Source organism: Ischnura elegans, chromosome 4 (genome assembly GCF_921293095.1).
Source record: "Ischnura elegans chromosome 4, ioIscEleg1.1, whole genome shotgun sequence".
NCBI classification, from domain to species: domain Eukaryota; kingdom Metazoa; phylum Arthropoda; class Insecta; order Odonata; family Coenagrionidae; genus Ischnura; species Ischnura elegans.
Window position 1 is genome coordinate 48783496 of NC_060249.1, and position 18887 is coordinate 48802382.

General features: G+C 37.9%; 1 protein-coding gene across 4 annotated transcripts in view; it reads right to left on the minus strand.

Annotated features, from left to right (window-relative positions):
* The window catches only part of LOC124157408, an 872201-nt gene that overhangs the window by 288838 nt on the left and 564476 nt on the right, over nucleotides 1-18887 (minus strand). For 3 of the 4 annotated variants that reach the window (XM_046532099.1, XM_046532098.1, XM_046532097.1), the window contains exon 8: nucleotides 14091-14336. The exons of the other annotated variant lie outside the window; for it this stretch is intronic. In XM_046532099.1, coding sequence (XP_046388055.1) covers nucleotides 14091-14336 — 246 coding nt within the window. The remainder of the gene's footprint in view (nucleotides 1-14090; nucleotides 14337-18887) is intronic. 4 annotated transcript variants of the gene reach the window in all.

Genomic DNA, 18887 nt, shown 5'->3' on the forward strand with positions numbered 1-18887 from the left:
AATTTAGAGAATTTATCACAAATACTTACAAATTAGTAAAAAATCCATCCAAAAACGTTCACTTAAATATTATGCTTGTATGAAACACAAAATCATTATAATAGACAACTAACTACGGTGTATATTAAATTTAAAAATTATTGAAATAAAAAAAAATAACAGCTACAAAATTGACGATTCCCGAAAATGTACATAAAAACGCATTATTTCAGCAGGGTAGAGCGGTATGTTTTTATTTTAAAGAGATTACATATTGCGTACCGCCAAGTCATTGTAAACGTATAGGAATGATACTCCACGGTAAACGATTTTCAACATAACTCATGTTTTCGATGCACCCATCCACTTCACACCCCATATCCAAGAAAATGCAAGATTATAATAAAGAATTAATATTTCCGCTTTATTTATTTTGTTCATTTTTCATCTTTTAAACACAGTCACTCGAGATAGGAGTTTCTGGTTCCCGACAGACTCCTCCTCCACTGGTAACAGCACGCTCATCAAAATAAGATACTCTAGGACAGTGTAGAAAGATACTACTTGATGGCATTCGTAAGAATATCTAAGTTCATGCATGAAAATTAAAGCGTAGCATTCGTAATCTTAAACGACCGTTACGAAGCCTCATGTGGTAAGGACATTAACACCATTGTTGTATGATTATAATTAACTAATGAGGATGGGCTAAGTATTCAAAAAAATTATTCTTCCACCAAAACCATGTATTTTTTGTCGTCTATTCATGGTAACATGCCCAAAGAACCAAATAGCTAACATGAATGAAGAAGTATTCCGTCTGACTGATGTTTGTATTCGCCATATTTTCGCTTCGGCGCCCAAAGAAAATACGAGAAAATGTTATTTCCACGTAGGTTGGAATATACTGGAGGGGGTACCACTGGTTTCGAGCGTGGAGCGAAGTGTGGCCGGAATGGGGGTGCTTGGGTAGGAAAGCCACGCCCACTTAGACCAAAACATTAACAATCCCATAGGGGTCAATGCTAACTATTTGGCGAAAATTTTGGTCATAACTCGTTTGTTCATTAAAATAAACTATGTAACCCACACTGTAAACCTTTTTTTTCTTAATTCATTGGTTGGCTTCGCGAAGTTATGACTCAAACATCTTTTACCAGGGATAATTACTATCAATCACCACGGTTACGTTCTACAACCAGCATAGCAGAAAATAAAATTTTACGAGTGTAAACTAGACAATTACCTGCACTTATACAGGCATAGAATTTTATTATAGCCAACGGAAATTAACAAATACAGTAATAAAGTATATTTTCAGGGATATCCCCCACCAGTAAAATGGCTAACAGAAACGGAGTTCATACATTATCGCGAATGATGGAAACACTCTGATGGCAATCACCGGTTATATACTATTGATTATGGTAGCATTTTTCACTGATTGTAGAGCATTTCGAAAACAAAACTTGGCCGCCTCAAAATATCAGTGGGAGAATAACTCCATAAATTGTCAAACTAAGATGGCGGAAATTTAAACCCGCTAAAAACTCAGAAACAGCGCCTCCAGATATTTACGACCTCCTTGGTTATTTCAGTGTTCATTGAGGCAAAACTGGAAAGGGAGGAAAGTATACCCAGCTACCGAGTTAAAGAGGTGATCGAGCAGAAAATTCAATTAGACGGTAACAGGTAATCAATGGCTGGTTGGGCTGGCATTTTGTTTTCCTCAAATGACGGCTGCGAGACCCGCGGACAAGGAGCAAGGATAAGTAGACGGCGGGTGACGTCACTACACGCAGTACTTCAACTCCATTATCAGACGGATCCAATTGCCGATCAGAGAGATGAAAAATGTCGCCAATGTAGGCCCATGGAATAAGCACCACGACACTACTAACACCTATATTACATATATGACCTATTGCGTTAGCAAACAAGTGTAAAATTATAATAGTTTCACTCCGCTAACTGTAAATAGATTTTTCCACTTCATTTTCTACAAAATGATTGAGAAAACGAAAGAAATAATATTTTGCTAATGAAAAGGTCTCACTCATGTCACCACATCGCAAATAATTTTCTCGCGAAATAAAAGGAAGCATATTGCAGAGGAAAGTAAAACAGCAAAAGATCGGAGGCATTAAAAAAATCACCTCGTTCACTAAATCGCTTCCTCTCAACAGCTAACGGGCCTACACTTGATAGGAAAGAAACCTTGCCACACTAGCTAACCACAATTGCGGAACTGGAAAATAAATATACGTAATATAGCTTCACCGCATGAATTGCGTCCATATTTTCCCAATAAATGTGGAATAAACCGACATGAAACAAATATTATCATAATTAACAGATTAAAATATTTCATTCATGACATCGCAGAATATATTTATTGTGCAATGAATCACTATGCGGCATAAATTAAAATAGAGCAACCAATTGGATGGGAAAAAAATCTGCTCGACTGTTTTCCCAAAAGCCAAAGCGCCCACGCTTGAGAAGAAAATGAGAAAAACAAAAAAAAAACCACAGTCCCCTTACCTACCCATCAAATTGGAGGCAGCAAAAATAAGATGAAGAGGTTCCCCTCCACTGAAAGGGGTGACTAAGCGGATCCAAGATAGAATCGCCGGCAAGGAGAGATGGCCCGAAGGGGGTGGAAGCCCAAGAAGAACTGGCTTGCAAGAGGAGTCCAAAAACAGCAACCGAACACTTCAAGAGCCAGCTTGTCTCAATGGAGTAACTAATGCAACGAAACGCTGAGGGGGGGTTCGATCGAGGAAGAAAACCGTTGGTGCGAGAACGAAAAAAAAACTTTCATAGACAATGTCTCCGAACTATTCATTCAACGTTACGAGGTCGCGATAATTTGTAACGGGCGAAAAACGTTTCAGAGAAGGAAAAAGATTACATTGTTGCGAGCATTGCGCCGTCGTGAACTTATCACCTAGGCAGCGAGTATACATAAACAGCAACGACGCGTCAACAATGACGACTTGTAATTGATACCGGGCTGGTAAATAGAGAGTCAAGGGCTTTAACTGAGGAACTGGAGTGCACTGGATTTAATAACCGATTAAAATGGGGAGCAAAATTAAAAATCATCGAGCTGAGTGTTACTCAATAGGGATTTAGTATTTTATTATCAGAGCACAGATTTTATTGCCACCTTGTGCCCAAATTATTCAAAGCTTCATTCATTAATTTCTTTTAAAGTACATGGATTCTGCCATTGACAACGAGGATATTTTGGGAGGGAAATTTTTTGAACAGAGATATACATAAAGGGAACAAATGAACTTTAAAAACTTTCGAAATTAATGATTGGTTTTCAGTATCTTTTAATAGAACTCCCAATCACAACCTTCTCACATTGCGGTACTCCTCACCGGCTTCTTTATAAACCATTTCTTCGCGCTTGGTATTTAAGAAGAAAGTCAAAGCTTTATTCAAACTTGCTAATTCGCTTACGTGTGCATAAATAATTGACCTTAAGTCTGATTCCAGCCAAAATGAATGTATTTCATCGTGAAGTATTGTATTTTTATGTATATGGTAACGTTAATATTATAAGATTGTATAATTCCGAATACATTTATTGCTAAATTTGTAATATATTGTCCATATTTTATTACTCTGAATTGAGTAAACAAATATTATTTATCTTGTGTATTTTATTTGCGCCTAGAGTAATTTACAATTTCATGTAAAGGTTTTATCACTTTGATTTTAAAATATACATAAAGAAATAAATATTTTTTACCAAAAAAAATCCAATTTAATTCGGTAAAATTCACAGAAAGAAACAAATCCTACGCCTTCTGAACTGCTAATGTCAATTGCTACTATTACGGGGGGTACACACCCCTCCAAAGGGCAGATTCAATCACAGGCTACATGGACGCGAACTTTAGGGCCGCAAAAATACTGACATTTAATACTTTGAAAACTCTTTTAACTATACGAGAGATTACATTAACAAATCAGACGGGCGTTGGATTTGTTTCTTTCTGTGAATTTTACCGTATTAAATAGGAATTTTTTTATAAAAAATATATTTTTATTTCTTTATTAAAATCAATGTGATAAAACAATTGCAAGAAATTGTAACTTTACTCTAGATGAAAATAAAATTCCGATTTAAAATGGAATTTTTTTATAAAAAATATTTATTAATTATATATTTATTAAAATCAGTGTGATAAAACCTTTACAAGAAATTCTAAATTACTCTAGGTGCGTATAAAATGCATAGGATAAAAAATATATATTCACTCAATTCAAAGTAAGAAAATATAATGGAAAATGTATAACAAATTTACAGGCCTTCGTATACGCTCCTTGAACGGATTCAAATAAATTTACGTCAGTAATAGTCGAAAAGTATCCCAAACAATACGTTTACCGCGGGCCGATTGGTCTATCGGCTTTTGCTTCTCACGACGAGCCACGAGATGAAATATGTGTTTTGAGCTAAGTAGTTAACCTCTCAAATTAATAATAATGCAGCAACTAAACTCTTGAATAAACTAATAACCATTAATTATAAAGTTAAAAATCAATATTGAGGGATAAAAATTAAAATAACACGTTTTAAACAAATTTTTAAAAATTAAAACACGTTGAAATAACAAAACAAAATACACAACAGAAAAATTTTCTTGAAGATATTAGGCATGATTAAAATATCTTCGGCATTTCTCGCCAGAGCTCCGCTTAGTAGTTGAACATATCCAACGAATGCAAACATACTACGGTGGATCAGATCACAAAAATAAAAGAAGAGAGATAGACCGTAGAACAGATATATTTGGAACGTAGTTTTTCCCGCGATCCATAAGAGACCATAACGGCAATGTTGGGACATGGAAATTTATACGTTAGTTGACAGGTACAAAAGTCCATTTTAGAGTAAATTTAGCTCCATATATTTAATAACTGTAATTTATCACAGCATTCTTTGATATCGCGTATGATTAGAAATACCTGCGTTACAGACACCCTTACTTGTGCACAACTTTCAGAATCACGGACAGTATTTTATTTCCCATAAAAATATGATTCCTCTCGGTACTTCGATCAAACGAGCTCCACTCGTTTACACTCGTACAAAATATTTTTCGGTCGAAAAAGCCACACAGTGAGAAGATAAAAAATAATTGGTCAAAACATTAAAGGAAAAATCACAAAAAAATGTGGAATGCATCCGTGACCGTAACGTGATTCTGGTACCAGATATCAACTCGGAATTATTCCAGTTTTGGTATATGTACCTCCAAGGAGCGTACACGGGGAACGATCGAATCCGCTCTATTTATACCACCTTATATGCTGTGCCTAAGCGTAATTGAGAGCTAACATGCGGCATTCGTATATTTATAGCATACATCACACTCGCTGCTATTTTCTCTTTGACAGTTTTGAGCCTTAAAAAAGGAAGAGTACATTTCTATTCGAAGGAAGCATATTTTTACTGTGGATCCGTCGAAATATGAAGGAATCCAGCCATTGTGCATTGTGTGGTAGCTAGAGTTAAATTTGAAAAAAAAGTGCGCATCGATGTAATTCTGGAAAACATAACAACCCGCAATATATCCATTTCATTCAGGGTACCCAATTTGAGACTGTAGAATCCGAATAATGTCTCGAGGTAGGACTCACTAATGATCTATCGTGGAATAAACACATTCGGGAATAACAGTTTCAGCTAATCGTAAATTGGGACTTGTTTAAAGCATACTAGGAAAATGCGACGACAAAGTCAGAGAAAATAGATGCTTCTCCGAATCACCTTGAATTGCCAGTGTTTGGGATCCTAATGAAATCGGCTAAAAAAAACAGCCAGAAGGTGTACAGAGATAGGTGAAAAGCCGTTACGGCAGTCTTGCTTGGGTCACTTACCACTTAGATCAACCCGCATGGGAATCACTGTCAGACCGTAGATTGAAAACTACATAAAACTTACTACGTAAATTCGAGAGCAGTTTATTTTCCAATTAATTTGTCCACATGTTACGAACGCCAAATGTTTCCCCCGAACAATAAAGGACTTCAATAAACGCTAAGGGGAACGTCGCTATTGAGTTTCCTTTCTAATTGTAAACGTCTGGTGAACTGACACCCCCCGCCAGTCACCAATTGAGGCGGCATGCGCGTTATTATGTAGATGCCAAGGAGGCTGTAAATATACTGGAGGGGGTGCCACTGGTTTTGGGCGTGGTGCAATGTATGGCAGGAATGGGGGTGCTATAAGTAGGAAAGCCACGCCCACTTTGACCAAAACATTGACAATCCCATAAGGGTCATTGCTAACTTTATGGTGAAATTTTTGGTCATAACTCGTTAATACATAAAAATTAACTGTGGAACGCATATTGTAAACCTTTTTTTTTCTTACTTCATTGTTAGGCTTCATGAAGTTATGTCTCAAATATCTTTGCCCGTGGAAAAATTATTAGCACTCACCACGGTTACGTTCTACAACCAGATAGGCTGAAAATAAAATTTTACGAGAGTAAACTAATCAATTACCTGCACTTATACAGGTATTGAATTTTATTATAGCCAACGGAAATTAACAAATACAGTAATAGAGTATATTTTCAAGGATATCGCCACCAGTAAAGTGGCTAACAGAAACGGAGTTTTTAAATTAAAAGAATTATCGCGAATGATAAGAAAAATTCTACGACATTCGCCGGCAAAATACTAATGGTTATGGTAGCATTTTTCATTAATTTAGCAAAAATATTTGTCATTATTATCCAGATACCTTTGCCATAAAGGTTTCACATGTTTAAGACTCATGGCTAAGAAAAGATTCATCTTATAATTTTCTTGATCTCTCCTGAATTTTATATAACTAACATTGCAAAAATAAAATAATAAATTACTGATTTTTTCAATTAATCAATTAAGTTCAATTAATTGTTAAAAATTTGTTCAATTTTCTTCGCGATTATGTGACAATTTTCTTGAAAAACAATGAAATTTCATATTTTTCCCTATTTTGTTCACGTGGAAAGGATTTCACGTCTCAATTTTTGGGTCAAAAGTGAAAAATTAAATTATTCAATCTCGTAACAGTAAGATTAAGCTACAGCAATCGCGTTTTACGAAGAACAAAATGGGCAATATTTTTTTATTTTCATTTTTAAGAAAGAATTCACTACCAAATACAAAAAGAATTTTGCAAAAACAGCTATAAATAATCAAATTATTAAGTTTTGAATAAAGGCCTATAAAATTAGCAAAATACCCATGGCACTTCCGGGAGTACCCACCAAAAAGCCGGTGGTATTCAAAGGGTTAACGGATACGGTAATAATGTATATTTTCAGCGATATCCCCACCAATAAACTGGAGTTTAGTTTTCCCCACCAACCAGGGCCGGCCCTAGCAGGTGCGGGGCTAGGGGCGAACCTTCAGTGCGGGGCCCTTCACTTAAAATATTAAACTCTGAACCCCATCTACAAACTCGAGTATTTTGAATCCCTACCACTCTCTGGCTAAGTATGTGTTCCCCTCCCAAATTCAGACTTGGTATTTACGCCGCTATGATACCATCACGCAGTTGAGTTCAAAATAGTATAATATAAATAAAATTTATAATTATATTTATTCATAAAATTGTAACGTAAAATAAACATAAAAAGCGCGCTTTTTCAATAGCGTTTTCAAAACTATCGTATATTTTAATTAATTTTTTTTTCACGAACGCGGGGCACCCCAAAGCGCGGGGCCCGGGGCGGTCGCCCCGCCCTAAGGCCGGCTCTGCCACCAACAGAGTTTGTACACTAATAGAAGTATCGAGAATGATGAGAAAAATCCCACTACAATCACCGGCGAAATATGTAATAATAATCACGGTAGAATTTTTCAATTAATTTATTTCATTTTTGGAACAAATCTTATCCACCTCAAAATATCAGTCGGAGACTTGAGTCCAAAAATTGTCAATCCAAGATGGCGGAACTTTTGAACACGTAATAAACTCGGAAACGGCGCCTCCAGATATTCACAAGTCACAACACTCCTTGAAGAACGCGCCCAATGTGAGAAGTTCCGCAAATTAACGCTTTGGAAACGAGGAGCACAGAAAAGTATCGGGCGTAATTGCCAATTATTCCGTCCAAGATGCCGCTAGGGTTCCTTCCTCATTCAACGGCGCAAAGGATGCCTGAAGGTACGGCGTGAAAAACAGAGCATGAAGATTCGCTGGACATAGGGGGAAGGGGGGGGGGGGGCATTAACAGGGAATAGGGCACCCAGCACTTAGCGAATAACGGTCGCGCGCAACGTCGCGAGGGGCCGTAATGAGACAGGTGATGCAGATTGCGGTTCGCGTGCATGAAATGGAAGGGCCAGGGAGGTGCATCAAGCCAGGAAGCCGGAGATTACGCAAATATGGCCACTTCAAAGGAGAACTCAACGTTGGCAAGAAGGGGAAGTCTTTTGACACGGGAGAAAACGCTTCTTATTCACAGGGTCGGTCTGGCCAGGTCGGCTTGTCGGCTGATCGGCTTGCTATACTTTACTTCGTAGCTTGTTGAAATAAATATTCCTATTTTAAGGTGACTTTAATCTTGTTAATAGGGGTTAATCGAAGTATTTACATTTCAAGAGTGTCAATTTAATAAATAGTTTTAATTGGAAATATAAATTTTATTGTTTTGGACCTACTTATTAAGGACTTCTTTAATTCAAATTTTTGGATAATTTGAAGTAGTAAACTGGTCCCTTGATGTTCGAATTATAGAAGTTCCACTGTATTTAAATTCAAAACTAATATGCAATTAAAACCGATCGTCAAAGCGAAAAATGAAATAAATCACACGAAGGAAACCATTACCTAAAAGCTTTGAAGGTGTTAGGATGCATTGCAAACGAGAGTAAATTGGAAAACTAAAGAGCATTCAAATTGTCACTCCTGTTATCCGGTTTACTGATCTATCTTGGATAAGCAGGTCCTTTCTGTAAAAGAAAATCTTGAAAAAAAGGAACATGCTACAGGAGACACTAGTACTACCGACACTTACTGTAGGTAATCTACGGAGAAACTCGCTTATTACGGAAAATAAAGCCATTCGAATGTCATCATTGTTGCGTATTGTTTGGTATTATCAACGCATACCAATTAATATCCAGAATAACAGGTTATGGATGAAAGCCATGAGGTTAAAAAAAACTTTGAAAACGAGAATAAACTAAGTTTCTGTTTAGATTGATTCGTAAAAAATATAAAATTAACGCCCACTATGATATGGAGAATAAAATGAAGAATATATCAGGGTTCGCACTTTAAATATATTATGAAAATTCACGGTTTATTCCAGGTTTTCACGGTCTGTTTATAAGCCACTTTAGGCAGAAATATTGATCATGCAACATTCACCGGCCGCACGTTAACTTAAAATTTAATACCCGCGATAGACGCCGTGAATCCCAACGCTGCAATGAAAGTATCTAATACGACGTCAACAATGTCTCTTATGACGTCACCTATCGTTAGCAAAATCAGGGCCGGCTAAGAGATTGTGAGTGGGAAAATGGAGGAAGCAGGGTGGCAGGGATGTGAAGAAGTGTCTGAATTTGTTCCACGGTTAATGGACATTTTGGTTACCGGTCTTCCGGCTTTGGTGGAGTCTTAAGGTCAATGTGTCGTCATGGCACACGGACTAATAATTGCGCTTCGAATATAAATGTGTAGATAAAAAAACGTGGACAGCGTCTGCGCGCGACTGCCCTTGAAATATGATCCACATATCGATTTTTATTTAGATCTGTCAATCGTAGTTCTACGATCAAGTTCGAGAGATTTTTAAGGTTTTATGACGAAAATCACGGCTCGTTCCAGTTTTTTTAGGTCCATATAGGTTTTCCATGGTTTTTAAGGTTTTCACGGATACGTGGAAGCACTGATATTTTAAAAAATATTCTATAGCCACTCAAGCTTTAATGCATGATTAATCACTACTCGTTGACCAGTGAAAATGCGAAAAATTACTCGTCATCGCACCGAATTTCCAGTGCACAAAAGCCGACATTTCTTATTCTGATATCCTCTCCTTGAAAAACGCAAATTCCTTCGTGGTTGCGGGACTGTTACATCTTCTATGACCACTGCGGTGAATACAGATGAAGAAGCTTCACCAATGCCAAACTCGACGCGATAATCACCACACCACTATAACGATGCATACCCAACGTAGCCGAGGTCAAGCAAGACAGAGGGACTCGATTTAAGAACCCTACCATGAGACGGATTCACACTCAACGAAGTAGAAGAAGGTGGTCAGATATACAGTGGCACCGACTCCATGGGGGCTTAGGGGGCCCGAGCCCCTTCAAAATTTCGTTATGGCTGTGAGGAAAAAATGTGCCAGGCTTGTCGACTTTCCCCGGAGTGTCCAGATTTCGAGATTCGAGTTATCAGGGTTCTAATTTTGATCATATAACTCTTCTAAAATGCTTAATGAAACTTAAAACTCACCACTCGTAAAATTTCCCGGGGCAAGAACCGCGGTCTGGGCCCCCCCAATATTTTTTGTAAGTTGGCATCCCTGGTCAGATACAACATAAGGGCATACCGACATATGCAATAATCCACTTGAGTATGAGCTCCAAGATGTGGGATCACGCACGCAATGCATTTCTTATTTCGATTCGTCAACAAGGGGAAAAAACGACATGGGTGATACAAGCTATCTAGCCCGACGAGTGTCACGCTCACTTAACATTCATAAATGTACGCGGATCCCAAAACATGACTGAGTATACTATTGGAAAAAGTTCATTCATACTCGCGGCATTTAATGGTGCTTAATAATTACCATGAGTGGAGGAAGTACTGAACAGGTAAGAACATACAAAATAAAATTCTCGTTCCTCACCTAAATAAGCCAGGCATTTACCCGCAAAAAAAAACAAAGATAAATGCATTTTCGTATATTTATAGACGTTAATCAGGGTGTGAGTTCATTCACTCGAAATCGTCAAAAGAGATGTTTCATCTCACCACACACTCAAACGAATGGTGGAGTAAAATTTCGGTAAGGCGGTTTCCATACCAATCGCAGCGTTCCATTAAAGTCTGCAACGACCAGAAAAGGTGTACAATTTTTTTACTTATAGTCACGAAAGCGCTTTTTAAGAAGAAATCACAGTTGAAAATGGTCAGAAATAATTTCTTCGACGAATAACAGCTGCATAAAAAATAGGTAAATTAAACCAGGTAAATTTATATAAATTTGAAGTCACGATAAAATAAAGAACAAATAGTACAACATAAAATAGAATCTCTTTTTGAAGCTTATTACGAATAAATTACGGATGAAAATGATTAGAAATAATTTCTTCGACAAATAACAGCTGCATAAAAAATAAAAAGGTAAATTAAACGAGGGCAATTTATATAGTAAATTTGAAGTCACGACAAAACAAAGAACATACATCACAACATCAATTAGAATCTCCAGACATGTAGATGACAATAAGATAAGACAGGTAACACGCAAATATGTTTGGGGTAATATTTCGAGCCATCTTCTTTCGCACGAGAGCCTGCATACCTTACAGGTCCCAAAGCGTTAGTTTACACACATGCAACACTATAAAATCTGAATACAAAGAGTTACGAGGTAAGGGAATATACATGACAGGAGGAAAAGATATAGAGAAGATACGATACTTCTATCTTCAATACTATAAGGGTATGTTACTACCTACGCGCCAAATGTTAGGGTAAGTTGATCAACAATCATACTTAACGACAAGAACAAGTCAACTATCGACAGGACATGTGATGTACAGGAATACCTACAATGTCGAATATCTACAATGAATGGACATCTAACAATAAAAAGAACAACGACAAAGGGTTCAAAGGCAACCGTAAGCGACAAAGGAAGAGAGAGCATTCTACGAAAGATGGAAGGCAAAGATAGGATTGCAGCGACATTGTGGAGGAACGGTAAGAGGACTCGACATCTGGCGGTGACTACAAGAAGTATTACTCCAATAAGGGACAGAGAAGTCGTCGGCACATGACGTCACGCAAATTAGGCGGCAAAAGTCAAAGGCTTCGTTGACAGTGACGCAATGGAAAGATTAGCGCGTGTACTAGTAAGTAGCCGAAAAGTGACAGTATCTATCATCCGTGTTGCGGCGCTGAGTAAAATCATATCAAACAAAACTGAAGAGAGCCAATCGACGGTCAACTGAATGCATGCATCACACCCACAAGCATTTAAACAAGCCATTGCGACAAAAATGACTAATGGGACACATGATTTTTAAATAAGTAATGGAACAGTTATTAGGCACCGTAGTGGCTTTGTGCGCCAAATTAGTAAACATTTATTAATCTCAATATTATGTCATTCAATTTTTAATTTGCTTTGTCTCTTTGAAGGTGTGCGATCACCATTAAATTCAATATTAAATTTAAAAATATGTCGGCTCTTCCAACAAAAATTAACCGAGCTTTTGAGAATAGATAACCGTCACAAGATCGGCGGAATATAGCGTGACCTATGGCAAGGTCTATGAAAAGAAGAAGTTTTGGGCGTTATAACCGTTCCAGAAGCAGAACTGGTTCCTTGTAGACGTCTTGTTGAACTGATTTCAGTTGTAGGCATTCATCATTTCGTTTGCGATCAAAATAATTGCACAAAATCATATGATAACTTTTGACTGGATAAGTGTAATTAATTATGAGTAGTTTTTCATGAATGGCCCCCCCAAGGAATGAAGTGAACATGATAGAAGATTTCTTTCCAAACCTCCACCCACTCTGATACGTATTTTGGTTACACTAGTGTTCTAGGTTAACAAAACGCGAGCTTTTAGGCAATGCGAACATCCTAGTCAACGACTATTCAGTTTAATAATACACGGAACAGGTGAATAAGGGTATGAAGGAGAAGAAAGAGATAGAAAAAAATAAAGTTCTCGGCCTCGGTGGCGGCGGGGTAAGGCCCTCGCCTGCCAAGCAAGAAGTCGCGGGTTCGAGTCCCGCGTTGGTAGGTTACTCCTATCCAGGGCACGATTGTTAGTGTACGTTTAATTTTTAAAGTTGTTCAACGCCCTGATATAAAATGGCGAAATGAGCAGTATTCGGTGCTTTGGGAATAAAATAAAAACATAAAAATAACAAAAAATAAATTGGGAGTGAAAAAGACTAGCTGACACGGAATATTGAGCGGATAGCTGCGTCAAACCAATCTTAGAATTAATTAGGAATACACTAACGGATGATGTTCGCCATGAAAAAATATTTGACTTAGCCGGGATTCGAACCCGGATCTCCCGATTGCCGGTCAGGTGTGTCAGCCAGTTACGCCACCAAGCCATTTTCCCAGAGCGAAGTTCGGGATGGGTTGAATCTGAGAAAATAGCTTGGTGGTATAACTGGCTAATACACCTGACTGGCAATCTGGGGATCCGGATTCGAATCCCGGCTAAGTCAAGTATTTTTTCATGGCGAACCTCAACCGTTGGTGTGTTTAACTTTGCACCCGTGCGCGTGACTGCGTACAAAGTCACTTGTTCCTGCAGGGCTTCGTTAATGAGGAATTGATGTGGATGTTTTAATGTTATAGAAAACCCTTAATAACTCAACCCAAGTTGCCATGGAAAAGAACCAATAATTGATGGTTGTTGATGTTTGGTTGAGGAGAGAACAGGGAAGTTCATGTAATCTATTGTACGAAGGAAAAGAGGAGGAATAAATAAGTTAAAGAAAAGAGTAAGTAGTGATAAGTTAGTTAATTCTATCGCTACAATTACGATAATTGGCGACCGTGAGCGGTGATGATTAGGCGAACATTCTAATGCCATTTTTCTACGACACGGACTACTTTTGGGCAGCTGAAGGCAGTACCCACATTATTTCTTTTTTCCAGTTACGGTGCGCGCTACACTGCGACTACGTGGTGTAACTTCACAAATTTACGGCGTGACGTCGTACAAGAAGAGTGTGCAGACATTTTTCCAGAAGACTGTAGAAGGGGGGACTAGACAAAGGATTGACGACAGGGTTTCGACTCTCTCTCTCGACATTCACAAACATTTAAGCAAGTCCGCCTCGACTTTCTCCACCCATCTACCTGTTGTGTTCGACCTCCTGGGTCCGGCGTTCACCCTCTTCGGGGAAGAGGTGGCAGAGGAGGAGTTCACTAGGTTTCGCTGGTTCCTGCGCAGGACGGCGGCCGAGGATGAGTTAGACACCGCCGTGGAGGTCAGAGTGGTGCTAGCCTTGGTGCCGTTGGAGGAGGCAGAGGCAGCCGTGGTGCTTTTGGTGGTGGTGGTGTTGTTGTTGTTGTTCGCCGCCCTGGCCCGCTCCCTTGGGGGCTCTGTCGCACCAACGACCAAAGAACAACGGGGGTGGAGGGGGAGGGAGGGAGGGGGGGAAGCGAGTCAGCAAAGCATTGTCGTATAGTATATACAGCCGAATCATTTTTTTTATAAAAAAATTTAAAAAAACAAGCAATTGATAATAATCGAGGAGGCTGGTTCGTGATGGCTCGAGAGAAATTATTAAATACAGACTTCATCAATCGTCCTTTTGCCTACGAAATCCAATTCCAAACATTGAGTCTAGGTTAATTAATACTTTATCACTATTTTATTTAATATTTTTGAGCTATATCCACAGCGGGTTTCCTTGTATTATATAATACAGGTGATTAAGTAATCTTTTGTAAAAATTCTAAAGAAATTATGCCTAGTAAATGGTATATATTGTTGTACCCACATATTTTCCTATGCGGGGCACTTTAAAACTCCGAAAAATTGGCAAAGTTTTAATTTTTGTTAAATAACATTGACTTACTCTCGATATGCAGGTATTGGAAACTTTAAACTCATTCAAAGAGCTCATTCATATCTTTACTGAAACGGATTCGAGATAGTCACCGCAGACTAAGCGAATTTATACGGAATCAGCAGTGCAGTAACAGTGAAAACTATTGGCTGGAAATGAAGAATACGAATGAATGACAGCTCCATTGCGTTAATTTTATGAACCAAACAAAGCGTTCTCCAAATTACCTTTTGAGTGTACCGAAAACATTCAAAGGTTGGCAACAACTGTTACGTAAAGAATCAGTTTAAAACTGCCACCAATTTGTTATTATTAATTGTTAATATTAATGTAATTATATCGACAAAAATTTTGTTATTTAATTGTGAATTCTGTTTTGTATTCCGATACTAAAAATGTCATTTTCTCATCTTGTACTCATTTTTCCCAATAATAACTATTTAGAAGCGATTTGAGATAAGTGGGCTGATTCTGATTTTTGCTTTTATCGATAATGACGTCATTTGATTAGAAAAAAAGCTCAGTCACTTAATCCTAAACAGTATATCATCCGGAAATGAACCTGTATCATCCAGTTGCATTCGTTTAAATGCCATTTATACCTAAGAGCTAAAACGAGGATCGAAACAAAAAACTAAATGCATAAAAGTATTTACAGGTTAACGAAACAATCGAAAAAAAACGAGGATCGAAAAAAAATTAAATGCATAAAAGTATTTACAGATAAACGAACCAACCTCCTCAGCAGTTAGGGGAGTGGAGGGACAAAGCAGGGAGCCAAATACCATTGAGGAATGGGCTTAAACGTTAAAAACTTCAAATGTTCCCGCCTCTCTCATTGGCGGGAACACCAACGAACACGAGCGGACAGCCGCCGCAGATGTCAGCGCATCCTGGCGGAGAATAAAGGGCACTCTCCGCGGAAAAATTTCCACCTCGCGGAGCTGCGCCAGCGACACTCGAGAGAAACTAATACGAAGCATATATGTGATGAATATAAGAAGATGGCGGGAAGGAAACGTCGCAGTTGCTTCAATAAAAAAAGCAACTCAGACGAATAATGCTGGATGAGGAGCCTTATAATTATCTAAAATACACCATAACTGAATAATATCATAAAATGGATATTAATTTAAACATCTAGTTAGAAAACAACAATGGCGACTGGAGGTATTGAGGTCCGGCATACACTCAGTTAGGTATAAATTTTAGCGAGAGATATTCTACTGTCCGAGAAAATAATTAACTGACAATACATTACAACTCAGTGAAAAGCAGATAAAAATAATTTTGATGCACGGTTAAATTTTATACAATCAGCTAGCATAAAAATACGTAAGATTTGTAGAACTTATCAGGAATACGATAAAACGCGGTCAAAATTTTAAAGCTAATTAAATTTACTACAATTCAAGCTAAAGTTAAATACATAATATAGCCTTGGAATGCCTTTAAATCGTAAATTTTCCTCATAAATTTCAAAATGAACGACTGGATTCAAGAATACCACGTAAATGTCCAATATTGAACAGCGATTCTAGTGATAGCACTAAATTATGAATATTGCATCATTTTGGCGCCTGCCTGGAGAGCAGTCTTTGAGATATAAAAACATATTACGTATAATGCACGCAACATAATGCATGTAATGCACGGATATTTCCACATTTCTCGCGTAAAACACAAACTCACAAAAATTTAAAAAGTAATGCGACCAAAATATTTATACCTTTCCCAAAGAAATAATAGCTTTCACTTACCTTACGAAAATACTTCCGGGACTCAACATATTGGTCCCTTTTTTACCTAACTGCACTGCTTAACAGCGCTATCAACAAACCATGCAAATGATTTGAAAATTTCCACAGTTAAAAAAATACCGAGATTATTTTTTCATATTTTCAGTATTTCCATATTTTCAACTAATCTCGCCCCCTCTGGTGTGGGGTAAAATTAACTTCTGGCAACACGTAGGCGTGGGTCTTTCTTTTTATATTTGGTACAGTACGTCGGGGATGAACCAAAATAAAACTTGCCACTTATAAAACGGGGTCCCAAACCAAAACGGCCAAAACCATTGTGAGCTCGAAAAGAAAATGCTGAAAGCCATTCGAAGAAAGGCCGACCAGCGAGTTCTTTTTTCTTCTAAAACCTGAATCAGGCGATCTTTTTATGTCCATCCCTCTCGAGGGACAGCTCCAGCTATCGCTCCAATGATAGCGGAAAAATAACCGTTTCACACGATCATTATCCACGATGGCTTCAGGGTGGGGAATCCCATCCCTTTTTCCATCACTCGACACTTCCCTTTTCCTGTATCTCCAAAATCATCGCTGACACCGTCATACAGCCAATCATAACGCACGGCCGCAAACAGTGATTATAACACTACGCATGGCTTTTCATTGAAAGACAGTTGTATGCATGGAAGTGAAGGAACAATCGATGGAAAAAGGGACGGTGGGAATGACCGTGTGATTCGGAAAATGATGGGTCAAGCGATCACTCTTTTGGTCCCTGAATACCTATCGCTGGAAGTATCATTTTGAGGGACGGAAAAAATGATCGTATGTTTCAGGCTTAACCTTGAAAATGATATTTCACGCACGAAATCGCTTTCGAAAAGGCACATCTCGTAAAAAAAATTCTATTTTAAGAGAGTAATGGTAGGGGAGGAAGGTGAACAGGAAAAAGTGAAAAATGAAAATTCAAGGTGCAAGGTAAGAGGATTAGGAAGTAAAAACAGATAATAACATATCATCGACTCGCAAGACTGGTTCTTTTTTTTGCACGACCCGTCGTTCTCAACTTGCATGCAGAGGAAAGATGAATAATGCTTCCTTATTATACGACCGAAATATCCACCGTGGACGCACGTGTAGTTACCGATGCGTTGAACGCTGTGGGGAGGGGAAAATTGGGAAGAAAATCTGGTGGACGAGCTTAAATGGAAAAACAAGTGCAAAAAGAACCAATCGACACTCAAAATTTGACTCAAATTAATTAAAAATTTTTACTACATGGTAAATTCATATAAGCTTTCCACCTTCGGATTCTTTGAAGCTAAACCAATTGACACTAAATGCCTTTGGAAAAATTTCCCTTGAAACCGAACCACCAATTCCATCCCAGCAAAACCTGTTATCGAACCTGGTCATTGCGCAGTTCAGTACGCTATCTTTGCAATTTTACCGAGGTTCACGCATTAAGCATTCTTTGCGAGATTAAAATGATTCTTTGTCCTTTTCCTGACCAATAAATTTAATATTTAATTTGAACACTGGAGTGTAGGTCTTAAAATTGGTATGCAAGTTTTACCTACGTTTCGGTTTACTTATCAACCATCTTCTGGGATTGAAATGAAAATAAGCATATAATTGTAATACATGAAAATAATAAACGGTTGCAACAATGCTTTTTTATAACCATAAAATAACTAGGAAATGAAAATTAATTAACAATTGAATGTTCCTTTTATATTATATTATAATAAAATAAATGATGCAACCATTTATTGTGTTAAGTATCATCATTTCAGTTGTAATAAAAGATCAGACAGAAAATTTAAGCATAATTTATTATTTTTAAGTAATTAAATTTCACACGTAACCATGCATTTGAGTCATTTGAGTCCCATTGCGAGACGAGTCCCGTTGTCATTTGAGTCATTGGACTCAAATGACAACGGGACTCGTCTCGCAAGCTTCGCCCTAGCAAACAGCTTCAAAATTTCCAGCACAATGTTCCCAAGAAAAGATATACATAAATACACATGGACATCTCCAAACGGGGCTACAAGAAACCAGATTGATCATGTCCTAGTTGATCAACGCCACAAAAGTAGCATAACAGATATAAGAAGTGTTAGGGGAGCAGAATGCGGGACGGACCACGTACTAGTTCTAGTCAAAATAGCCCAAAGAATAGCGATTCAGAAAAGGAAAGAAGAAAAGTGTAATGCAAATATAGATACAGGAAAACTAAAAGATATACGGGTAGCAAAGGAATTCGAGATGAAAGTGGAAAATAGGTTTCAAGCTGTACAAGAACTGCCAATGGAAGAAGAAGAAGATGTGGATAA